At 52.1% G+C, this 26,273-nt stretch overlaps 1 protein-coding gene across 1 annotated transcript in view; it reads left to right on the top strand.

The window, feature by feature from the left end:
* The first annotated feature begins 2,657 nt into the window (after window positions 1-2,657).
* The window catches only part of FAT2 (FAT atypical cadherin 2), an 84,334-nt gene continuing 60,718 nt past the window's right edge, over window positions 2,658-26,273 (top strand). The window contains exons 1-2 of the mRNA XM_008255280.5: window positions 2,658-2,899; window positions 22,932-26,211. Coding sequence (XP_008253502.4) covers window positions 22,953-26,211 — 3,259 coding nt within the window. The 5' untranslated portion in view covers window positions 2,658-2,899; window positions 22,932-22,952. The remainder of the gene's footprint in view (window positions 2,900-22,931; window positions 26,212-26,273) is intronic.

Below are 26,273 nucleotides of genomic sequence, written 5' to 3'. Positions count from 1 at the left end.
AGTAAGGGGTTCAGACAGCCCAGGGTTTGTACCTGAGCTTAGTCTAGACTAAGGACAAGTAATTAAAGATTTTCTGAACTTCAGTTTCTTTTATTTGAGAAATGGAGAATAATAGCTCCTAATCCATCATAGTGGTATTCAGAGAAATGAAATAATTCATGCAGATGATGAGTTGCATGCCTGACATGGGATTAGCTGCTATTATTATTATCATTGTTCCTTCATGCTCAGCCAGGGCCGCGGTCAGGGGAGCTCTCAGAGGCAAGGCAGCCTGTGAGCTATAGCAAGACAGACAGGCACAATTTCAGCAGGAAGAAAGAAAGTTTTAGATATTGGGGTAGGAGGCTCAGGAATGAGAAGGCTGGAAGCCAAGAAATTCACCAGAAAGGTCCTGGGGCCAGCAAGGAGAAGGAAAGGGCCTGGGTAGGAGAGTGGCCAGGGGTGGGGGCTGATAACCTTGTCTCTTTCCCTCCAGGCTGCAGGCAATCCCTGCACCCCAGCCTGGACAGGAGTGCCTGCAGGAAGACAGTCGCCTGCCGCTTTGCACATGACTAGTCAAAGGGCTCGGGGGCGCCCAGCCACCCTCCCCCCAGTTAATGCCTAATCGGCCCAGACCTGGAGACTGGGGCAGCAGTCAACCATGTGGATAATTGCCCAGGTTCCCCTTCCCACCAGTGCTGATCACGGTAACTCCCCTCCCACTGCAGCCCCCCGCCCAGGCTGGGGTGCAGCTTACTGCAGGGAGACTGCCGAGGTTCTTACTGGTGGGGGATGCTTCTGCACGTCTTGGGCAATAGCGCAGAACAGCCTGCTAGATGCCGGTGGTCCTCTCTGAGGCTGGTGACAGGGCGCTGAAGGCCCAGCCCACAGTGGCTGCAGCAACTCCCAGAGCCAACATCTCCGTGAGGGCCAGGAAACAGCTGGGAGCCTTGTCTTTTGTCAGCCACGAGAGCAGAGCCCCAGTGGTTCTGCTTGTCCATAGGACCCAGCCTTGATTTCTAGACAACCACATCATAGCCATGGAGCCAGGCCACAGTCTTTGTCACATATCAGGGGAAGCACATCTGTTCTGAGTGGCACCAGCACAGCTGGAACTCCATTTAACAAATTAGGAAATAGAGACTTAGCAAATCCAAGTCATTTGCCTTGGGTCACATAGCTTACACTGACAGTAATAATAAATATATGAAGAACTCGTATTTATTAAGTAGTTTTGGGGGTTGCTGCTCAGCTGCACATCAGGGAGAATGGCTAAGCATCTGAACGGATTGCCAGGACAGGTAATAACTTCCCTGTCATTAGAAATGTGCAAGCCAAGAATGGCTTGTTTGCCAGGGATGCTGCAGAGAGACTTCAACACCCAGGCAGAGGTAGGGGATTGGACAGGATGGTTGCAGAATCATTTATATGGCAGGAGCTAATTTAATTACTTCTGTGTCCCTAGTACCCCATGCACTGACTGGAAAATGGTAGTCCTGGGGCCTTGTCTAGGTGCGAATGCAGAAAACAAGCAACTGAATGTGCTCTAGAACTAAAAGGAATGGAAATGGGCATGTCCAACTCTTCATCTTTGTCTTAAAACTCAGATCCTTAAAATGGGATGCACATTGGTATCATTTAGGGAGCCAGGGCAGAGAGGCACCCACAAAATATATCAAAGCTGGGAGGTCAGCACCAGTGTTGTCAAACACTGGGCTTTGCACTTGACACACACTGTCTATGTTGTGAACCTGGCACCACCGTGCAAACCCAGGATTCTTGTTACACCCGTTTTACAGATGAGGAAGCCTGAGCTTGCAGCAAAGGCCCTTACGGAAGGAGTCACAGCTAACATCAAAAGAATAGAGTATGGAGGACTGGGGCTGTTGTTGTGTCCCAGAAGTTTAATGTGCCACTTGCGACACTGACATCCCATTTGAACACCGGTTAGAATGCTGTTCCACTCTATCCAGCTCCCTGCTAATGCACCTGGGAAAGCGGCAGAAGATTGTCAATTACTTGGGCCCCTGCCACCCACATGGGAGACCTGGATGGAGCTCCTGGCTCCTGGCTTCCGCCTGGCCCAGCCCTGGCTGTTGCAGCCATTTGGGGAGTGAACCAGCAAATAGAAGATCTCTTTCTCTCCCGCTCTCTCTGTGTAACTCTGCCTTTCAAATAAATAAATATATCTTAAAACAAAACAAAAGCAATATGGAGGACTTTCTCAGCACAGTGCCTTTTATCAGCCTTTATCCCATTTAATCTCCATAGCAGATCCCTGAAGTGGAAGCTAGTTTTATCCCCCTTTTTTCCAGAAAGGAAATTGGGGTTCAGATTAAGTAACACCCAAGGTGATGGACTGGTAGGTGGCAGAGCCAAAACCAGACCTTCAGGGCTCCAGGCATTAGAGGGCTGGGCGCGGGGGTGGGGAGTGCCTGTGGTCTCAGCCTCAGGTCTGCAGTGGGAGAAGAGGGGAGAACGTGGGCCCTGGGGGTCTCTGTGTGCTCTTGGGCGGCACCACCTGTGCATGGCCTCAGTTTATCCCTGCGTGAAACCGAGAAGGGAGGCGCAGACCAGCCTGATTTCTCGGCTCCTTCCCAGCCGTCATTTTCCATGACTCGATTCTGCACCGTGAGCTCTGGGCCACAAACCAGTTGGCTTCCTCCTCCCTCTCTCTCTGAGCGGAGAGCTGGCAGGAGGGGATGATCCGCCTCAATTCTCCCACCTCCTTTTTCCTCCTCCTCCTCCTGGGCTGGGACACACCTACTTCAACTTTCTCAGCAGCCTCTCGGGCTGCGGGCTGCGCTGAGCGCCTTCCTGCTCCGTCTCCTGTTCCTGACGCCTCCTGAGCCTGTGAGAGGGGCTCCAGCCCAGCAGCCTGCTCCTCTCGGGGGCAGCCTCGCTGACCTGAAGGGCACAGGTAAGCGCTGCTGGAGGATGAGGAGTTGTAGGGCAGGAGGTTGCACAGCCAATTCACTCTTATGCCCGGGCGCAGAGCAGGCCAGTGCTGGGGCTCCTGGAAGGTGGAGAAGGAGGCAGGAGATGGCTGGGACAGGCAGGGGGGCGGGGGGCAGGAAGGGACACCTGGGTCTGGCTCACCTGGGAACATTGAAAGAAGCCAGTGATGGATCCAGCCTGTGCCTGGGGGCTGGGGATTGAGGCGCAGGAACGGACAAGGTTAGGACTTTGATCTTGTGGAGGAGCAAGGTCATATTTGCATGTGTGGAAAGTTGGACTCTTATCCCTGGGAGAATCAAATCCTCTGCTCAGGCTCTCAGGAATTCTCAGGGGGGAATTGTTTCAGGGGGAAGTGCTGGAGCCAGGGACTCGCAGGCTCTGGCTTCTGTGTGTCCAGGGGTCACGGAGGTCCTATCCTAGACAGAGCTACCTGGTGAGCAGGAGGGGCACCTCAGGGAGAGTCAGATCACCTGGTCAGCCCAGTGGGCACCCAGGTTAGATCCTTAGCTTCCCTGACTGTAAAATGGGGACATGCAGAATCACCAGGGGCTGTGAAAGGCACTAGGGTGGGTGTGGGGTGCGGAGTTGGGGGCAGCTCCTTGGCCTTTCTTGGGGGAAGCAGGAATCTGATGCCTATCTCTGGAGGCAGGAGCGCTCAAGTGGAACGCCCCAGCCCGGGGCCAGGGTCGAGCCCCCCTGGAGGGGGCCGGTGCTGTTAGCCCCAGTGCAGGGAGCAGTGAGGCCTTCCCAGGATCACCAAGGGCTTGGTAAGAGCAGGTGCCTAGACTCAGGAGAGGAAGGAGGTGGAGAGGCAGCTTGGGACGTGAGCGTGTTTAGCCCTTCTGCTTCACTTTCCAAGTGGGGAGCTGAGGCTGGGCCAGCTGAGATGGCCTCTGTGTGGGCCAGTGCTAGTTTTCACCACCACTGATGCTCATGGAGTGGGCCCTGTGTCCTGGGACCATGCTGAGGGCTGTGTGGTCTTCGGAGGGTTTTGAGTTGTCAAGGCCAGGCAGGGTGAAAAGAGAATTTCATCAGTTACGTCTCTGACTCACTAGCTGTGCAGCTCAGGCCAGTTTCGATGTCTCTGAGCCTTTTTCTCTAGGTGTAAAATAAAATGGATGGTCACTAGCATCCTGACAACTCTGTTGCATAAGGAGCAGGAGCCATTGTCCCCATTCTGCATACAAGGAGCCAGCATGGCTCAACGTCCCATGTCCCAGTCAGAGGCCAGCTTGGGTCTCCCCCCAGCACTCTGCGGCGCATGGGAGCCTTTCTGCAGGAAGGTGCAGAGCCGAGGTAAACAGCAAGTTCCCTTTCTGCCGCTAGCTCCCCAGGCCTCAGTCTCCTCATGTGCAAAATGGGGGAGGAACCATGGTGAATCAAGCCAGGTCTCATCCGGACCCCTCTTTTAATCCCATGTGGTCTTATCCTTGAGGGCCCAGGGAATAGACACAGTGGGACACGAGAGCCTGCAGCCCCACCTGTGCTTTCTACAGCCCAGGGCGGCCAGATTCCCTCTGCACCTGTCCTGCCATGCTCTGCTCCCTGCATTCTCTCCCCTAGGGGTCTCCCAGGTGTCACAAGGGAAGGGGCTAAGCCTCAGGACACACCAGTGTGTGCCTCGGTGGTTGATGGGGTTAGTACAGGTGGGGACCCACCTGTATTCCCTGGATAGGTCCTGCCTTTTTGGTTCTTTGCAATAGTGACAGACATAACCTCTGCAAGCTTCCCATGGGTTGTTCACTTGTGTCACCAGCACAAACTGAGGTAGCTGAGGAGCTCAATACAAGAATTTCTACAACTACCAGTAATAATGTTTGCATTTACAATAGAGGTTCATAGACAGGTTTACAAAGAAGAGGGTAGGTCTAAATCCCAGTTACTGTTAGTTGTGTGACTTAACGCCTCAACTTCTCTAAAAACAGTTTCCTGATTTGAAAATGGGTATACTCATACTTCTTTCCTCAGAGAAGTAATGTGAGAATGAAATGAGGTAATGCATGTAGATTCATGCGTGCAGTGCACAAGGCCTTGTTTATTATGTTCACAGTCATCAATTAATGGGCTCTTCTTGCTCCCTCCTAGGGCGGGTGTCATCTCCTAGCACCTCAAAAGTGTTCCTTCCCAAGACTGACCTCAATTATAATGATTAATTCCTTGCGTAATTTTGGTTTGCTATCATCTTTTCTGCTAAGATAGAAGCCGGGGGCCTGCCTTGCTCACTGTCCTGGCGCCCATTGCCAGCACAGGGCCTGGCACGTAAAAGAGCTCATCGCGTTTCTATTGAGTGAATGTGTGTAGCTCCATTTCTGATTCATAGCTGAGAACTGCTGCTGAGTGGGACCATGTGGGAGCACCAGCCCAGTCACAGATAGAGTCCAGGGCAGAGGGGTGCACTGAGTCAGCCCCACTGGAGAAAGCTGGTGATAAGATCACACAGGAAGTGGGGCAGGCAGGACACAAATCAGGTCTTTGGCTTTTCTGCACCTCACTTTGCCTAGTCCAGTTCAGGTGATGTTTCTGGTTTCTGTTGTGCACAGTCGGTCAGTCTTGAAGGCCAGTGGATCAGCCCATATCCCCTGGAGGCAATAGGGACTCTGCAATGAGGCTGACCACGAGGCTGTCAGCCACCCTTCAAAGCACATCACCCAGTCAGTCAACCCTTCTCCCATACCCTCTAACACACTCACAGACACCCACCCACCCACCCACACACACACCATCATCACTTTTGCCAGTGAGTCTGCGGACATCTGTAATGGAACAACTGGAAGGGTTCTCAGGAGCTCCCTGATGTCTCGCTTTGAAGAATCATTGGCCCCATTTCACAGATGCAACCACAGGTTTTGAGTATTTTTGCCTAAAGTCACGGAACCAGTTAGCAGTGGTGTCCAGGGTCTGTGTGCACTCAGCAGTGAGCTATTTGTAAACATGGCCTTTAAATGGCAAAAAGAGAATTCCCTGTAGGTGCCTGTCACCTTCCCCCATCTTCTGCTCTGCATGGCTGTCCTCATTATCCTCCACCATTTCTTTCTGTTGTTGCTGTTGTCAGTGTGAGGGTGAAGAGACTCAGAAAGGTCAAGTCATCTCCTCTAAGTCACACAGCTTCTATTCCCTTAGCAGACACTTAGTTCAGTGGGGCTCCTACGATGTGTCAGGCCCTCGGAGATTCAGTTGGTGCAGGCAGGCCCGTACATGGAGGGTTTAGTACCTTGAAGGCAGTGGTAAAACACAGACAAACTCAGGCAGGCATGGGGGCCCAGAGAAGCCACAGTAGCTTCAGGGAATGATTCCTGGAGGAACAGGCACTGGACATCAGTTTTGAAGGCGGATTGAGAGTTAAGTAAGGAAAGCGAAGCGAGAAAGGCATTCCACAGAGAGACAAGAGCATGTGCAAAGGCATGGCAGGGCCACGGAAAGAGAGGGAACCAGAAGATGTGTGTGGGAATCGATGAGTGAGGGGGGACATTTGGAGGCGTGGCCTCAGAGGTGGGATGGGGCCAGGTCATTGCAGTCCTGGGTGTCAGGCCAAGAAGCATGGATTTCTTAAAAAAACATGTAATTTATATATAATGTACTAATGAGAAATGAAAGACCTACAAAAACATAAGCAATGCAGTCTGGAAAGAACCCCCATTGCCCGCCTTGGGCAATCCCATCTCTTCTATACCTCCACCAACTCCTCCCCTACCTGATGATTTTGAAGTAAATGCCAGAGAGAGGATGGCATGCAAAACTATTCCATGGACATCTGGAAACACGAGGACTGCAGAGTCATCACAGGAGCGTGGCTTTACTCTGTAGATATTGGAGGATTGCTAAAGGACTCTAACTCAAAGAGCACCTCGGGTAGGTAGATGCAGTGTGCATTTGCAGAGGGGGTCCCATCCGAAGGTTAAGATATCTTACTGTCTCCTCTTGCCTAACCACAGTGCCTGGCACTCCACTACCCATTGATGAGCAGATCATCTTCTGAAACCCTCTCCCCCCAAAAGGGGTGATGCCTTCAGCATTTTGCAGTTTGGCGTCTGCAGAAGAGGGCAATCCCTGCCCTGCCCCCTCTTTTTCCATTCTTGAGACGAGAGCAGCCCCTGCAAGGCAGCCTCAGGTGGTAGCGACACGACAGCTGTCCTTCCCCGGCTGGCTGGGGGCGGGGAGCCCGCAGTGGAGAGCTGTCTCGTTCCGTTCGGCTCCAGTGCCCACAGCAGTTGGCCAGGGCACAAGCCGAGCAGGATGAGACACGCCAGCTGTGGGGTAACGTCAGCATGCGTGTGCGTGTTGGCTTGCGTGTGCTCACGTGTCCGCTGTCAGAACTGCTGCCTGTCCCTGCAGCATCCCCTGCCCTCAGGGGCATCCCGACAAATGCAAGGCGGAAGGGTGCACAGTAGATGATTCTGGACCCTTTGAAGCTTGGCAGGGGAAGAGGTGGGGCTTGCTGTCAGGATGGCGCCATGGCTGAGCATGGAGCTCTGGAGCCGGGGTGTCGGAGTTCCAGTGCCAAGCTGGCCACTTTCGACCTCTGTGACCTTGGGCACTAGACTTCATCTCTGTGAGGGGTGAGCAATGCCGTCGGCCCTACAGAGCTGCCGTGGATCACTGCACAGAAAGCCCTGTGTCGCCAGCATGTGCCAAGAGCTCACGCATGTCAGCCGCTCTGTGAGATTTGCAGGTTCCTGAGGTCTTGGGACTCAACTCAGACAATCACCCCACACCTGGGCAAATTCAAATCCTAGAATGGCAAACTCCTGTCAAGTGCATAATTAGAGGAAGCCCGTGGGCTCCACGGTGCCTTGTCTGCGCGGTGCAAGGATCCCTTGTGCCGTGTCTGACAAGTGGTCAGTCGACTCCCTGCCCACCTGTTTTTATACAGTTGAAAGCAGAAGGCATGCACCATGAGTCTGAGCTGGCGGATTTTGATACAGTATTTTGACAGCCACTCACACAGCGGCAAAGCAGCAGCCAGAGCAAAAAGCAGACATTCGCGACTCCCCCAGGAGCCCTCCTGGTGCCCTTGCCAGTCACTGCCCCACCTCACTGGTGACATTTGGCTGGCCAGCCAGGCGGGCCTCAGGTGCCTTTCAGGGCAGTATTTTGACATTAGGAGAACTAATTAGGAGAAATTAGGAGATCCAGTGAGCTAAGCTGGAAGTTTCTAAATTAAACTTTATCTTTACCTTTTTTTTTTTTTCTTTTTCTTTTTTTTTTTTTTACTGTCATAGTCCAGTGGCAGCCTGGTTCTGAGCCAAGTTTTTCAAAGGCCTAGGACGTTTTGTTTTTGTTTTTTTAAAGTACTAATTCCTCAGCCCCATCCTAAGTCTACAAAAGTAGGAAGAGTCTGAGAGTCTCAGGGGACCTGTGTTTCCACAGGCACCAGGGGACTCCATCTGATGTCCAGCTCTGTGGTGAGCACTGGGCCAGTGGTTCAGGGTGTGGACTTGCATAAAACAGGCCGTTGGTTATCTGCACTCCACATGGCAAGGCTGCTGATCTTGGGCAAGATATTTGGCCCTTTTGACCCTCCGCCTTTCCCCTCTGTAAGCTGCCAGTGGCAGGACAGCACGTGGTCATCAGCGCTGGGAAGAGCCCATCCGCGGTGCAGTAGTGGACGTGGTGCCTGAAGCCTCATGTTTTCCTGACCAGGCTGCTTGCCAGCAGTAAGGCCTTGGGCAAACCTCAGTATAATGGAAAGACTCCTTGCTTCTCTCACAGAGCTTTTGGGGGAATAAAATAAGAAAGTGAGAAAAGTGCTCTGAGGACAGAAAAATGCTGCTTAAACTAAAATAAACTCCAGTCAACTGGAACTCTGCTAAAGCTGGGAACCCACTGGAAAGTGGACTTGCCATTGCCCTCCTGGCCATGCAGAGGGCAGCTGGGTGGGGGAGGGGAGGGAAGTGCTGAGGCAGGTTTCCACAGCCCTGGTGAGCCTGGCACAGCTCCCATGCTTTTTGGTTTCTGAGAACTGTCTCCTTCCTGCTTCCTGGGGCAGGGAGAGTCCAAGATGCCATACAATTTGCAGGTAGTTACAATGCATTTGTTACTTAAATGTATTCGCTATTTTAAATGTATTTATTTATTTAAGACAGGGAGAGAGATTTTCCACCTACTGATCCACTCCCCAAATGCCCACAGTAGCCAGGGCTGCCCAGGCTGAAGCGAGGAGTTGGGAATTCAATCCCAACTGGGGGGCAGAGACCCAAGTTCTTGAAGGCGCCCTGCTGCCTTCCAGGGCACACCTTAGTAGGAAGATAGAATTTGGGAGCACAGCGCAGACTTGAACCTAGGCACTCTGACATGGGATGTGCATGTCCCAAGTGGCATCTTAACCTCTACATTAAATCCCCACCCCCAATAAGCTCCTTTTTAATAATAAAGTCTATTTTGAGGTCCTTTAAAAGTGATTTTAAAGGAATATGATATACATATAGAAAAGTTCACAAGTCATATGTATGCATCTCAATGACCTTTCCAGAACCAACCAGGTCCCAGAAATCAGTAGAACACTGCTTCATTCCAGAACACCCTTTGTGGCCCCTTCAGTCACTAACTTCACCCCTCATTCCAGGTGACTGTATCTTGGTCTCATCTAAAGATGTGTTTTCCTGCGTTTAAACTTGATTTAGTTGAAATGTACTCTTCTAAATCTGGCTTCTCTCACCCCACATTATACGAGTGGGATTCCTCTGTATCATTATCCAGAACCCTCACTTGCTTTCTTTGCTGTATACTATTCCATTATATGATCATATGACAGTTTTCTTATTCTACTCTTGCTGGATGCTGGAATCATTTCCCACATCAGGCTATTATAAGTTGTGTTGCTAGGACCATTCTTGGGCTGAAAATTTTGGCAAATACATGTGTACTGCCGTTGTTCACATGCCTAGGAGTGGACCTGCTGAGTCACGGGGTATGCGCAGGTGGATGGAACTCTTCTGTTTTCAGATTCAGTTCTATTTACTGCAGCTAGAGCACAGGCCACAGGGCTGAGACTCTGCCTGGGAGACAGACAGACAGAGGTCTTCCTGTTCTCAGGAAGATGAAAAGATACTGACGAACAATGACAGGTGCAGACCCAGGGACTTCCTGGTCTGGGAAGTGAGGTGTGGGAATCCGGTTTGCTGCTTTCTCTCTCCTGTCTACTTTCCTGCTTGGTTTTGGAGATAACCTGGTGTCTGCTTTGCCTGAGGGCTGGTGTGGACCACCTACTGAGAAAAATGAGACTCCCGCTCTGAGTCCCACAGCAGCCCTGCCTGGTCAGACTTCTTGAGGATAGAAGCGAGGAGTTTAATACATTTCAGAGTCACTTCGCTAGCTTAGAAACTTCTCAAAGACTGGAGTCTTTCCTGGGATTAGGCCAACTGGGCAGGGAGGCAGGGTCACAAAGAATGAGCTGGTGACCTTGCTCTGCGGATCCAGCCCCTCCCAAATCTCGCAGGGAACTGGTTCACACCTATTCCTGAGCCCCACCCCTGTGGATTCTGATTCAGTAGACCTGGGGAGGGCCTGGGAATATTCATTTTTTAAACTCTTACCCCTCAGGGGTTCACAATGGTGGCATCCACGGGGCTTCATTCAACAACCAGCTTTGTCAAGGAGAAAGCTGGAGGTCATAGTTAAGTGTGGACAGGGCCCAGGGGGCTTGAATGTGGAACACAGAGTGTTGGCCAGGATCGCAAACTCTGCTTTGCCTCTGTCACATTGGTGGGCACCTTGGGTCACATCAGAGTGCCCCCAAATCATTGCCAACCCCTCTCGTGCCTCTGGCCCTGCGGTCAGGTTTGGCCAGCCTGGGCAGCACCACCAGGGCTCAGACAGCGGAACTGCCTGTCTTGCCCCACTGCTAGAACATAGCTCCACACCTGCTGTGACCTGCCCACCTGCCTGGCTTTGTCCTAGGCTGTTCTGCTTTGAGGGGATAAGACAGACAGCAGGGCTGGGCTGGGCCAGGCCAGAGGGAATGGGAGCAAGCGGGAGGACTGGAAGCAGAGCCTTTGCTGAGAACCTTGTTTGCTGATGTGAGAGGATTCCTGCTCACTTGATCCCGGGTGTGAGGGAGGAACCTTATAACTTAACCCCTTCCCAATTGCTGCTTCCCTGCCTGGGCTTGGGGAGGCGGGTCGGGGAATGTTCAGCAGACACACAGGTGACCTGTGTTTTAATCCTGGCCTGGCCACATATTAGTGCTGTGAACTTGGAAGTTAGGTAACCTCTCTGTCTCATTTATCTCATTTGCAAAATGAGGATAATTATAGGGTTGCTGTAAGCTCGCTGAAGAGAGAGAATGTGTGCCAAGTGCTTACCACAGGGCCTGGCACATAGTAAATATTCAATAAAGGGCAGCTGTGACCTCTCGAAGCAATTCCTAGTCTCAAACCTCACCAAGTTTAGGGCATCATTTGACCACAGCTCAATGGAAGGTTCACTTGTCAGAGCAGGACATCAGGGTCTATTCCCAATTCTCAGAGGGAAGCGTGGAGGCCCCACAGAACCAAGGGATTTGCTGAGGGCTCTCGCGGGGCACCCCGCTAGGCCCTATGATGTCATACCTAGAAAGCACGGCTCCGGTCCCTGAATTGTCACCTCCCCAGCAGCTCCTCATGGAGGCCCTGTGTCCAACACCACATGTCCTTCATCTTAATCTGGATCCACCAATGGCATGATGATTACATTCATTACTGAGGGTCAGTCAGGGCCTTGACTGGCTCAGGGTCACACACCACCAGCAAGGAACCAAGGCAGGACTCAAATGCAGGCTGCCTCCCTCCAGAGCCTGAGTATATAGATGGCTAACACATGCATGTGGCCATCACGGTAGACACTCTTCCTCCTGGGGGGTGCCTGAATTAGAGGCAGAACTTGGCCAGGAGTGGCTCCGGTGGCTAGTGGTGTCACGGACAAGGAACCCAGAGAAGCTTCTGCCCAGCGACTTCTCAGGACCAAGCAGGAGGGGGTGCATTCTTTTGTCGGTGGCCACAGGGATGGCCAGTGGGGCAGAGAGAAGAGCTGTGCTGCATGGCCCCATTTTAAAGATGGCACGCACTGGAACTAGAGAGGCTGCCACCCCTCCCATGTGTCAGGGCAGAGCACACACAAGATCATAGGTCTGTTTTGCCATAGGGGTCCAGGATCTTTTCTGCCTTTGTTTTCACTGACCTTCCTCTCTGATCGCCTCATACCCACCCCCCTGGCCCCTGTCAAACTCTGAATGAGATCACATCTGTTACTATTTTCATGCTGCTAAGTGGCTGCCTGAGCTTCGCTGCAAATCAGTGCAAGGAGAGAAGGAATGTCACAGAGACCCCTTGTGGGTGTATGCCTGTATGTATGCCCGTGCACATGTGTGTGTGTACATGCGTGTAGGCATGTGTGAATGCATGTGCACATGTATGCACAGGCATGTATGTATTGCATACTTATGTGTGTGTGTGTGTGTGTGTGTGTGCATGTAGGGCTGGCTGCTCCTGTAAGGAGTTCCTGAGCCTGGGTGAGGACAAGCACATACAGAGAATCTCCTTACTGCATGCATATTTTCCCAGCATCTCCTGTAATGGTCACAGTTACAACCCTTTATCCACACCCTGCATGCCTGGCACTGTGTCATGTGTTTTCCATGCATGTGCTCACTAAATCCTCCAATGTGCTAAGTGTTGCTACCAACACTTCACAAATAGAGAAACTGAGGTTTGGGTAGGCTAAGCCATGCTCCTTGGGGTAACCACAAGGCAGGACACAAGGTCTGCCTCCAAAGCCAGGTTCCTGCTCCCTGCAGTAGCTTCCTGGCTGTTGGGTGAGAAGGCAGTTTTGTGAGATCCTAGGGAGCACCCAGGAAGGGAGTAGAGCTGGATTGTGGGGAGCAGCTGATCCAGCACAAAGCGTACGGAGCCTGCATCCTGGTTCTGATTCTGCCACCAATAGACAAGTCACATGCCACCGACACACAAGATCAGAGGTCTGTTTTGCCGTAGGGGTCCAGGATGTTTTCTACCTTTGTTTTCACTGAGCTTCCTCTCTGACCACCTCATACCCACCAACATGTGACTTAAAACAATCCCTTCCATTTCCTGAGCATGGTCCTCCCATCGGTACCAAGCAGAGATGGACCATGCCCTCAACAAGGTCCCCCTGGGATGTCTGGGCTTCTCTCAAGGTTGTGTCAGAAGGAAAAAGGGCAACGAGTAGCGGAGGGGACCCTGGGCTCCCCTCTCAGAGATATCATAACTGGTCTGTTTTAATCTATTTAACATTATAATAATGAGTCTTTAAATGACAATGGAGCAGGTACTGTGGCTGAAGGGTTAAGCCATTGCTTTTTTTTTTTTTTTTTTTTTTTTTTTTGATAGGCAGAGTGGACAGTGAGAGAGAGAGACAGAGAGAGAAAGGTCTTCCTTTTGCCGTTGGTTCACCCTCCAATGGCCGCCGCTGCAGCCGGCGCACCGCGCTGATCCGATGGCAGGAGCCAGGATCCAGGTGCTTTTCCTGGTCTCCCATGGGGTGCAGGGCCCAAGCACCTGGGCCATCCTCCACTGCACTCCCTGGCCACAGCAGAGAGCTGGCCTGGAAGAGGGGCAACCGGGACAGAATCCGGCGCCCCGACCGGGACTAGAACCCGGTATGCCGGCGCCGCAAGGTGGAGGATTAGCCTATTGAGCCACGGCGCCGGCTTAAGCCATTGCTTTGGATGCCAACATCCCATACGGGTGTGCTGGGGTTTGTGTCCCGGCTACTCTGCTTCCAATCCAGTTTCCTGCTAATGTGCACCCTGGAAGGCAGCAGTGATGGCTCAAGTGCATGGGTCCCTGGCACCAATGTGGAAGAGCCACACTGAGTTCCAGAACCCTGGTTTAGACCTAGTCCAATTCTGGATGTTTTGGGCCTTTGGGGAATGAGCCAGCAGGTGGAAGATCAATCTCTTTCTCTCTCTCTGCTTTTAAAATAAATGAAAAAATAAATTGACAATCATTAGCATCTATTGAGCACTTATGAGTTGCCTTGCAGGTATTAAATGTCAAACCATCAAGTAAAACTTTCAGATAGTAGCTCTTTAAAAAAATTTTTTTTAAAGATTTACTTATTTATTTGAAAGGCAGAGTCACACACACACACAGAGAGGGATGGAGGGAGGGAGGGAGGGAGAGAGAGAGAGAGAGAAATAGAGATAGAGAAATTATCTCCTTCCTCTCACTGAGAACAGAGTGGTTAACTAATTTCCTAGGGCCTCCAGTTGGTAAACATAAGAGCTAGGATTTGAACACAGGCCTGGTTCCAGATCCCACTTCTGTACCTTTTAGTTATATCCAGTACTATATCCCTTATCCAAAGATCAATTGAGAAAATGTATGCAAAAGTTTTTTGAAAACATATAGATTGCGGCCGGTGCCGGGGCTCACTTGGTTAATCCTCTGCTTGCGGCGCTGGCATCCCATATGGGCACCAGGTTCTAGTCCCGGTTGCTCCTCTTCCAGTACAGCTCTCTGCTGTGGTCCAGGAGGGCAGTGGGAATGACCCAAGTGCTTGGGCCCCTGCACCCTCATGGGAGACCAGGAGGAAGCACCTGGCTCCTGGCTTCGGATTGGCACAGCGCTGACCGTGGCAGCCATTTGGGGAGTGAACCTACAGAAGGAAGACCTTTCTCTCTGTGTGTGTCTCTCTCTCTCTCTCTCTCTGTCTCTCTCTCTCTCTCATTGTCTATAACTCTACCTGTCAAATAAAAAAGAGAAAAAAGAAAACATATAGATCAGGGCTGGTGCTGTGACACAGTGGGTCAAGCCACCGTTTGCAGCACCAGCATCCCATTTGGGTGCCAGTTCAACTCCCAGAAGCTCTGCTTCCAATCCAGCTTCCTGCTAATGACCTGGGAAAGTAGTTGAAGATGGCCCAGGTTTGTGGGCCCCTGCACCCACGTGGGAGACCTAGATGAAGCTCCTGGCTCCTTGCTTCAGCCAGGCTCAGCCCTGGGGAAGTGAACCAGCAGGTGGAAGGTCTCTCTCTTTCTCTCTCTTTCAAATAAGTAAATAAATCTTTCCTTTTTTTTTTTAAATAAAATGTATAGATTACCATACAGATAGGAGACAGAATCATTTCTGTCATCAATAACAATAAGAATAAGGCCTAGCAGGTAAAACACAGCTTGGGACATCTGCAACCCATATTGGATTAGCTGGGTTCCATATTCAGCTGTAGTTTCTGACTCCAGCTTCCTGCTCATGCAGACCCTGGGAGGCAGCAGAAATTGGGTTCCCGCCACCCATATGGGAGATTGTATTCTCAGCTCCTGACTTTGGTCCAGCCCAATCCTGGCCATTATGGGCATTTGGTAGTGTACCATTGGATGGGAGAGCTCTCCTTCTGTGCCCCTTAAACGAATAAATACACATTTTTTTAAAGTTACACGGCATCATTCCTAAAATCATATGGAGATGAATAAAGAATGGGAGCCCCAGGTACCATGTCCTAGGACATGGTACTTTCTAGTCATTTCTCTTTCTAATAATTCTAGGCTAGGCAAGTCCAGTTTCACAGACATCTCTCTTGGTCTGGCTGGCCACTCAGGCGGCCACTTACCAGCCATTAGTGGTCCTAATAAGCTGTTGCTCTGTGCCTGTCTTCCCTATCAACCTGTCATATTACCTGTCTTCCCTGTAGCCCTGGGAAGTGGGTAGGAGTAGCTACTATTATCTCCACTTTACAGACAGGTAAATTGAGGCTCAGGCGAGGTTCTGTGGCTCCCCAAGGTCATATAACCCATCAGCTTCTCCAGCCTTCAGCCTTTCTCCTGCCCATATCCAGTTCTCTGACCTTTGCTTTAGAGAACCCAGTAGTGGCTGCCTACACACTAACAAATGACCCAAGTGTTCACCCAAGGCTCTGGAAGAAATTAAGCTTCCCTACCCACAGGAAATTCCAGCTGGCTTTAAACAATAGAGCCGGTGTTCAAGTACAGTCCACACCACAGTGGGAGCCTTGAATGGGAAAATCCCCCCATTTGATCTGATGTCAGATTACCTTTTCCAGAAGAAAGCTCTGCTCTGGTCCTGCTGCTTCTCAAAGACTGTCAATGGCTCCCTACTACTAAGGGGGAAAATTATTTTCCTGACCAGCTGATACCTAGAATGTCATAATCCTTTTCCTTACGGTTTTTATTTGGTTTCAGAGGCACATTCCTTCCTAATCCTGTACCATCCCCTTCACTTTAAGCTTCTGACACTCAGGAAAAAGCTTTCGTCCTCATGTTTAGGATGCTTTAGAAAGAGCCACAGAGCCAGCCCTAGCACTGAACGAGCTAGGGGGCCGGGGCTGGAGATGGAGTGAGACAGCAAACCCACTGTGCTCTCATACTGAGAAGGGGGGGGGGGGTGAACAGTCTCAGACCCACAGGAACCAAATAGTGGCTCTTTTGTCTGTGGGAGGCTCTCCATTGGTTCCAGGTTCAGGAAATGTAGTTGTCTGTTCTCAAGCCAGCCACTACCTCTGTGGGTGGCCTTGGGCTTGCCACATGAACCTCAGTCTCTCTTATCTGAGAGATTGGGGGTAAAAGAGCAGAGGAGTATTATGTGGGCCACTAATTAATCTGTGATGCACCTGAGAAAAGGGACGGTATTGGCTCATAAGAGAGGATGGCGTCACTGCTCTGTGCTAGAGTCTTTTTAGGAATTTTGAATAAATCTGGTAAGAGCTATCTTTTTTTTTAGTAAAAAATTGATTCAGCTGTGAATTCTATTTTTTTAAAGATTTATTTTATTCATTTGAAAGACTGAGAGAGAGAGAAAGAGAGGAGAAGAAGGAGATTTCTTCTACCCACTGGTTCATTCCTCAGATGGCCACAGACTGAGGCTACTCCCATATGGGATGCCAGTGTCACATGTTAACCCCCCATGCCACAATGGCACCCCTTGGCTTTGAGTTCTTTCAGGTTCCCCACAGAAGGAATGGACTCCGTCACAGAGCCACAGCCATTTAGAACTTAAAATGCCTTCACAATGCAGACCACAAAGCATGGAGGCTGCGGCCTGTCAGTCACTGCTTGTGAGATCTGGAAGGGCTCTGGGAGGTCACCTAGCCCAGTTTGCAAACCCTCCCAGGGTAAGGGACACACCTGTGGGCAGGGCCCAGGCTCCCCCTCTGCTGCCAGCTGCACAGTCTGCACTGAGCTGCTTATAGAGGGCTTGGACCCACCCATCCGTTCCCACTCCCCAGCCCCAGTTGTGGGGAGCAACTCGGGCTAGACTAAGTTACTGGAATTAAGACTTATTCTATGCATCTGCTCTCCCACAATATGGTGCTGGGAGAGGAGTAAACAACTTCTACACAGCTGCCTCTCACCAACTTGACAAGCTGCAGGAGCTGATCTTGCTCCTGGTTGGAGGAGAGCAGCGTGCTCGGCGTGTGGGTAGCAGAGTTGGGATTGGTGGAAGAGGACTATAATGGAGGAGAGAGACAACATGCACCAGGAACATCCGGATAACATCTGAGCAGCCCCCGAGAGAGCCGGCCGGCGGTGTGCCACTCCCCCGCGCAAGTGGGGAAAGTGGCAGGGGGAGCCGCCCCTCCACGGAGGTGGAGGGATCGGCAGCCAACCCGGGAAGGACCAGCAGCAAACCCGGGAAGGGCCGAGCAGACAAAAGAACAGCGCAGGGTCCTGTGTCGTTCCTCCACGAAGAGGGGGAGCGACACCAGTGGGTACACACACAGATGAGGAGGGAGGTCCAACCAGGCTTGGTGCCTTCCTTGACCAAGGCTACACAGGGCATGAGGATTGCTGAGAGCCAGGTCAGGGATCAGCTTCTTGCACTTTTGCTGCACAAGCATCGGTGAGTGCACAGCCCTGGTCAGCAGCCAGAGGAAAGCTCTTCACTGCCTTCGAGGGGGCTCCTGGTGTACCTGACAGCAACCAGACAAGCACAGGCCAAAGGAGCACGCCCGTTCAGCTGCAAGGGACTTCGGAATGCTTTGTCTCCCCTCAAGGGCACATATCTTCTCCAGGGGCCCCCAGGATTCTGCTGGTGTTCCCCCAGTGTCATAGAGCTCTCCACCTTCTGGAATAGCTAACCAAGAAAATGAGCAAAGATCTCAGAGCACTGCTCCATGCATGGTGCTCAGACTTTTATCAATGGCTAAACCCACGCATGTTACAACCATCAGGTTTCTACATGTCAGAATCAAGATTCTGAAAAGCCACGCTGGGACACAGGGTGACCTGTGCCAGGGCCTCCTGAAGTCCTAGGCATTGAGTTTCTAGACAACCAGCCCGCAGCAGAACAGAGTGGGCATGGCATGGCAACATGCCTGCAGGGTTCCACCCTCCACACTCAACAGTAACACTGTAAGCCAGCAGCTAAAAAATAACAATACCGAGGAGTATTTGTGGAAAGCCATGACCCATGCTGGACTCAGCACAGAAGTGCCTTAACTAGCCTCATTCTCGAAATGCTCTTAGGAAGCAGGGCAACTGAGAGGATTCCAGAAGCTAAGCCGTTCGCCCAGAGCCACACAGGAGAGCCTATGTGAACCACCTTCTGCATGTGTGAAATGGGTTCAGAGTTACACAGGGGCACTTTGATTTCCACCTATGTTCTAAAAGTTTCCATTCACAAACAGGTGCACACAACTAATGCACCCACATCATTACTCAGGCAAGGCCTCCTGAGTACATGTGTGTGCCCTCTTACAAATGTGCACCTTCACCCACAGCAGATTTCTCTCTGGGCCTGGGGAGCCAAGGAGCATGAGGCCCCACCCCAGACAAGCACCTGCTCGCAGCTTCCCAGAACAGCCCGTGGCTGGGCCAGCAAGCTTAGACTCGACCAGAGCCCAGCTTCCTGCTCTGCCGGGGCACTGGCTGGAGCCTCTCCAGAGGGTTCGGTAGACCCCACCCTCACCGCAAACCAGACTTTGATTCTGGCCCTGTAAACCAAGAAAAACGAGCATGCATCGAGTGCTGTCTACATGCCAGCACTGTGCTAAACACCTTAATGTGTGCGATTTTATTTAGCCTTTGTTAAGATCCTATGAAAGCAGTACTCTTACCAGCCCCATCATACAGATGAGGAGACTGAGGCTCAGAGATGATAAGAAACTAATCCAAGGTGACACAGTTAGCACACAGTGCGGCTAGGACTTGAACTCAAATGATAGATTCATACATGAGCACAGCTTCTCTTTCTGGCAGCACAGTCAGAGGAACAGACTTGGCTTTAATTCTTGCCATGTGATTTTAGGCAAGTCCCTTTCTTTTTTTTGGAACTTTATTCTCTAGCTTCAAAAAGGAAGGGGATGAGCTCTAAGAATCTTCCAGCTTTCAGCTTGTCATTCCTTTTTCATATCCTTTGCTTTTTTTTTTTTCCAAGGAATTTACTGAGCCTGGTATGTACCAGGGACTGGAGATTCATCTATGAATACAATACACAAATTCCTGTCTTCATGGAGCACAGGGTCAACTATGGGAGATGCATGAAAAGAACAGGGTGGAGTGATAAGGAAGGGGATTAGGAGGGATGTGACTTCAAACTGGGGGTCAGGAGGTGACATCTGAGTGAAAGCCAGGTGAGGAGGAGACAGAGCCACTTGATGTGAGAATCTTAAGTAGAAGGAGACAGCAAATGGATAGGCCCTGAGGTGGGTCCCCATTTCACGTTTGTAGCCCAGAGAGGAGGCCAGAGTGACTGTAGCTTGGTGAATAATAGGAAGAGTGTTGAGAGCTACCTCTGGAGAAGCAGACAGGACTCAGATGGTGTGGGGCCTTGCAGGTCATAGTAATGAGTTCAGATTTTAACCTAAATGCTATGGGAAGTAATGGGAAAATTTTAAGCAGTGAACTGTTTTTTGTTTTTTGTTTTTTTATTTGAAAGGCAGTGACAGATCTCCCATCCAATGGTTCACTCTCCAAATGCTTACAATAACAGGGGCTGGGTCAGGAGCCAGGAACTCCATCTGGGTCTCCCAGTTGGGTGGTAGGAACCCAAGTACTTGGGCCATCATCTGCTGCCTCCTGGGTACATTAATAGGAAGCTGGATGGGAAGCGTGGCACAGGCGGGATTCAAACCAGGCATTCGGATGTAGGATGTAGCCTTAACCTGCCACAGCACAGTGCCCACCCAACTTTGGTTTTCACAGCAGTTTCCAAACAGGACTCCTGGGTTTTGTTGGCAGGGTAGGAATGGGAGTTGGGGATGGGGGCTGGACAGGCACAGGGAGCCAAGCATACTTCTGCCACTTGCCTGCCTCTTCACTTGTCCTGACCAAGCACCAGGGAAGAGCTGTCCGGAGAGAGCCCCTCCTGCAGCAAACTACTCGCCAGGTCTGCGGCTCCCACAGCTGAGACAAGCCTTGGGCACTCAGCCACCACCCAAAGGTGCATGCTCTGTGCATCTTCTCCCCATCCCAAGGGAACCCCGCCCCTGCCCACTTCCCTACAGCTCACCTTAACAGCGGCTCCCGCTGTGCAGGGCGCCTGTGCAGCCGCTGAGCCCTGAGTCTTGTTGGGGCCTGCCCGACACCGGGGCTGACCTGGAGAACAGGAAGCTTTCCGCAGGCAGAGCTGAGAGGCTGCCTGCACCCGGGCTGGCTGAGCGGCGTGGGAGTGTGCCCGGGACGGGGGTAAGGACTCATCTCCCCCCAGCTGCACCCCACCCCTGTGGCCTTCAACTTCAAAAGCAATGCCATCCTGCTAGGGCTGGTGCCGCATGACTCAGGGGCCCCCTCATGCTTGTGTGGCTGTGGCCGGGACACGACGAGGATGGCTTTTGAGAGCTGGCTCTGCTGTGGGGTGTGAACCAGGGGTGAGAGCATGGGCAGGCAGGGTAGAGAAGAGGCAGCTCTTTCTGTGACTGACTTTGGGGCCCCAAGGGCAGAATCTGCCTTTGTCCTGTCCCCTCTTGGCTGAGGTGCCTGGGTTTGGGGCACCACCAACAGGACCTAGTGGCATGGCAGTGGGAAGGAAGGGGGCGTATTCACATTCTTTTAGGCACAGGGTTTCAAACCCTAAGGTAGGCGTGTTTTCCGTTCCCACCTGCATCCTGCCTCCCATCTCGGATGCTACTGGGCAGGGTCTTTCAGAACCTACTACCCAGTTCATTCACCACTCTGGGGAGACTTGTCCCCAAGCCTCTCCTTTACCCTTGCCCTGGAAGTTTAACTCTTCCTTGTCTTTGAAGAGCAAGGCAACTGGGAAAACAGGTCTGTCCGGTTTCATCCAGGAATGCTTCCCCACATCTGGCTGGTAGCCACGCCATGAAGCTCCTAGGAATCAGGAGACCCACGGGCAGGTCTGGAGCCAGCCTGGTACACACAGCCTTGCACTTGGCCTGTCCATACTCCGTTGCTCAACCCCCAAGCCGCTGCCCCATTTTTGGCCCTGATGAGTCTCACACTTGGGCACAAGTTAGGTGGGCTCCGTGAGAAACAGCAGGGAGAGAGGGGGTAGCAGCAAGTCTTAGAGGAGGTGGTGTGTTCAATCATGGCTGGCCAACAAGAACTTACTCCCGGGGACCAGTTCTGACCTGGCCATGTACTGTGTGGCTTGGGGCAAGACTGCCCCCCCCCCCCCAGGGCTCTATTTCTCCATCTATGCATGGGCGGTGGGAACAAAGCTCCATCATCTCTGCATCCTTCATTTCTGACATTTCAGGAATCCCGGAGTTGGCTGTGTCCTGGGTCACAAGATGAGTGGGGCTTGGGCCCTCCCCTGGGCTATGTGGTTGGACTGCTGAAGATAAGCCTGGGGCAGGAGGAGCAGCCCCAGCCTTGACTCAGTGAGCCCTTTCCTAACCCCTACTTTGCCTCCAGCTACCTGCAAGGCCCTGAGTAGTACCCTTCCTTTGATGAACTGTGATTTCGTGCTATTAAGCATGGCTAATGTTAAAATGTACTATAGGGGGTCTGCAGTGTGGTGTAGCGGGTAAAGCTGCTGCCTGTGATGCTGGCATCCCACGTGGGTACTAGCTTGGGTACCAGCTGCTCCACTTCCAATCCAGCTCTCTCCTAATGTGCCTGGGAAAGCAGTGAAAGATGGCCTACGGCCTTGAGCCCCTGCACCCATATGGGAGACCTGGAAGAAGCTCCTGGGCTCCTGGCTTATGCCTGGCCCAGCCCTGGCTGTTGCAGCCATTTGAGGGAGTGAACCAGTGGATGGAAGATATCTCCCCCCTCCCCATAACTCTGCCTTTCAAATAAAATAAATAAATCTTCAAAAAATCTTAATAGAGGAGGGCCTTCAAAATGCTCATGGGAAATGTGTATTTTGAAAAAAAAAACTACACATAGATTTCAAAATTCTTTTGTACTGAAACAAATTTATCTTGAATTCTATTTTGTTCCATGAGCTTTTTGAAGTACCTCTGTATACCAGGTACCCTGCTAGGTCATTTGCCTTTTTTTGTGTGATTTACTTTCCATGACATTCCTACGAGATAGATAACATTCTTTCACCTATTCTACAGAAGAGAAAATTGAGGCTCATGGAGGTCCAATAACTTGCCCAGAAAGTCACTCACCTAGCCTGTCTGCAGCTCCTGTGGGTGCAGGCACAGCGTGGTGTGGCTGGAGCTGAGTCCTGATGGAGGGGCTCTGAAGGGATGACAGAAAAGAAAGACATTTAGAGCCACGTTGTTCAGCTTGAATTCCTGGCTTAGAGCTGGGGCTTTTTCACCATCATAGGGGGGCCACAGAGCGTACTGGGAAGAAGGAGTAGGACAGTGATGGGGACTGTATTGCAACTGCCATGGCCATGAGAGAGCTCCGTGAACTAGTCTCTTATCCTCCAGCCGCCTTGGCATGTGGCTGTTTGGGGCCAGGGGACCCTTCGCTGTGGGTGGCTCTCCTGTGTAGTGGCATTGCTGGCATCTGCCCACCAGTAGAACTCCCCTCAAGCCGTAACAGCCAAAAACATCTTCAGAAATTGCCAAATGACCCTGGACAGGGCCTGATCATCCCCAGGCAAGAAGCACACAGAAGGAAGGATTTCTCTCCTAACCTGCACCCATGCTTTCTTTTGCACCAGGGTCTTGGGAGTTTTTTCACCATGACTATTGCCTTGCTGGGTCTGGTCATTTTCTTGCTCCATTGTGCAACCTGTGAGAAGCCCCTAGAAGGAATTCTTTCATCCTCAGCTTGGCACTTCACACACCCCCTCTACAATGTCACCATCTATGAGAACTCTGCCCCCAAGACCTATGTGGAGAGCTCCGTGAAAATGGGCGTCTATCTCGCGGATCCCCAGTGGACAGTGAGGTACCGGATCATCTCTGGGGATGTGGCCAACGTATTTAAAACAGAGGAGTATGTGGTAGGCAACTTTTGCTTTCTGAGAATAAGGACAAAGAGCAGCAACACGGCCCTTCTGAACAGGGAGGTGCGAGACAGCTACACACTCATCATCCAAGCCACAGAGAAGACCTTGGAGTTGGAAGCATTGGCCCGCGTGGTGATCCACATCCTGGACCAGAATGACCTGAAGCCTCTCTTCTCCCCACCTTCATACCGAGTCACCATCTCTGGGGATGTGCCCCTCAGGAGCCCCATCTGCAAGGTGACTGCCACGGACGCTGATCTGGGGCAGAACGCTGAGTTCTACTATGCCTTTAACACAAGGTCAGAGATGTTTGCCATCCATCCCACCAGCGGCGTGGTCACCGTGGCGGGGAAGCTCAACGTCACCTGGCGAGGGAAGTACGAGCTGCAGGTGCTGGCCGTGGACCGCATGCGCAAGATTGCAGAGGGAAATGGGTTTGGCAACTTGGCTGCCCTTGTCATCCACGTGGAGCCCGCCCTCAGGAAGCCCCCCGCCATTGCCTCGGTGGCGGTGAGTCCACCAGATGGCAGTGAGGGCACCACCTATGCCACCATAGTGGTCGATGCAAATGGCTCCGGAGCCACTGTGGACTCAGTGGAAGTTGTTGGCGGTGACCCTGGAAAGCACTTCAGAGCCATCCAGTCTTACGCCCGGAGTAACGAGTTCAGTTTAGTGTCCATCAAAGACATCAACTGGGTGGAGCACCTGCACGGCTTCAACCTGAGCCTCCAGGCCAGGAGCAGGAGCGGACCTCCCTTTCATTCCCAGATCCGGGGCTTTCACCTACCTGCTTCTGCGCTGGCTTCTCTCAGATTTGAGAAGGCCGTTTACAGGGTGCAGCTCAGTGAGTTTTCCCCTCCTGGCAGCCGTGTGGTGAGGGTGAAGGTAACCCCGGCCTTCCCCAACCTGCAGTATACTCTGAAGCCATCCTCGGTGAGTGCGGGGTTCACACTGAATGCTCGCACTGGGCTGATCACCACCACGAGGTTCCTGGACTTCCGTGACGGAGCTCACTACCAGCTGCACGTCAGAACCACCCCGGGCCTGGCCTCCACCACGGTGGTAATTGACATTGTGGACTGTAACAACCATGCTCCCGTCTTCAACAGGTCTTCCTACGAGGGCACCTTGGATGAGAACGTCCCTCCAGGCACCAGCATTCTGGCTGTCACTGCCACAGATGGGGATCGCGGGGAGAACGGGTTCGTCACTTACTCCATCGCTGGTCCCAAAGGTGTGCCATTCTCTATCGACCCTTACCTGGGGATCATCTCCACCTCCAAACCCATGGACTATGAGCTCATGAGAAGAATGTATACCTTCCGGGTCCGGGCATCGGACTGGGGCTCCCCATTTCGCCGGGAGAAGGAAGTGTCTGTTTCTCTCAGGCTCCAGAACCTGAATGACAACCAGCCCATGTTTGAGGACGTCAACTGCACGGGGTCTATCCGCCAAGACTGGCCGGTGGGGAAGTCAGTGATGACCATGTCAGCCATAGATGTGGATGAGCTTCAGAACCTGAAATACGAGATCGTGTCAGGCAACGAACTGGACTATTTTGACATAAATTACTTCTCCGGAGTGGTCTCCCTCAAGCGTTCTCTGACAGATCTTACTGTGGGTCAACCCACCAGCTATTCACTGAAAATTACAGCTTCCGATGGCAAAAACTATGCATCGCCGACCACACTGAACCTTACTGTGGTGAAGGATCCTCGTTTTGAGGTCCCTATAACATGTGATAAAACAGGGGTGCTGACACATTTCACAAAGACCATCCTCCACTCAGTGGGACTTCAGAACGAGGAGTCCAGTGAGGATGAGTTCATGTCCTTCAGCATGTACCAGCTCAATCGGCATCCCCCCCAGTTTGAGGACCACTTCCCCCAGTCCATCGACATCCTTGAGAGTGTACCCATCAATACCCCCTTGGCCCGCCTGGTGGCCACTGACCCTGACACTGGCTTCAGTGGCAAACTGGTCTATGTGATTGCAGATGGCAATGAGGAGGGTTGCTTTGACATTGAGCTGGAGACAGGGCTGTTCTCTGTAGTTGCTCCCCTGGATTATGAAACCACCAGTTTCTACATCCTCAATATAACGGTGCATGACCTAGGCACTCCCCAGAAGTCCTCCTGGAAGCTGTTGCCAGTGAACGTGAAAGACTGGAATGACAATGCACCCAGATTCCCTGCTGGGGGTTACCAGCTAACCATCTCAGAGGACACAGAAGTTGGAACCACAATTGCAGAGCTGCAAACAAAAGATGCTGACTCTGAGGACAATGGGAGGGTTCGCTACTCTCTGCTAAGCCCAACAGAGAAGTTCTCCCTACACCCCCTTACCGGGGAACTGGTTGTCACGGGGCCTCTCGACCGGGAATCAGAACCTCAGCACATCCTGAAAGTGGAGGCCAGAGATCAACCTAGAAAGGGCCACCAGCTCTTCTCTGTCACTGACCTGATAGTCACCTTAGAGGATGCCAACGACAACTCTCCCCAGTGCATCACAGAACTCAACAGCCTGAAGGTCCCCGAGGACCTGCCCCCAGGAACTGTCCTGACATTTCTGGATGCCTCTGATCCCGATCTGGGCCCTGCAGGGGAACTGCGGTATGTCCTGTTGGACGACGCCCATGGGACCTTCCGGGTGGACCTGACGACTGGGGCACTTAGTCTGGAGAGGGAGCTGGACTTCGAGAGACGGGCTGGGTACAATCTGAGCCTGTGGGTCAGTGACAGTGGGAGGCCTGTGGCCCGCCGGACCCTGTGCCACGTGGAGGTGATGGTCCTGGATGTGAATGAGAATCTCCACCCTCCCCGCTTTGCCTCCTTCGTGCACCAGGGCCAGGTGCAGGAGAACAGCCCCTCAGGAACTCAGGTGATGCTGGTGGCTGCCCACGACGACGACAGTGGCCTAGACGGGGAGCTCCAGTACTTCCTGCGGGCTGGCACTGGCCTCGCAGCCTTCAGCATCAACCAAGACACAGGTACTGGGAGCGAGGGGGATAGGAGTGAACTCAGGGGCTGTTGTGGGAGAAATTAGGCTGCA

The sequence above is a fragment of the Oryctolagus cuniculus genome, chromosome 6 (assembly GCF_051225735.1).
Source record: "Oryctolagus cuniculus isolate XC-2025 breed Fujian yellow rabbit chromosome 6, ASM5122573v1, whole genome shotgun sequence".
Classification (NCBI taxonomy): Eukaryota; Metazoa; Chordata; class Mammalia; order Lagomorpha; family Leporidae; genus Oryctolagus; species Oryctolagus cuniculus.
Note: the sequence above shows the minus strand (reverse complement) of the source record. Positions and strands in the feature narration are given on the sequence as shown.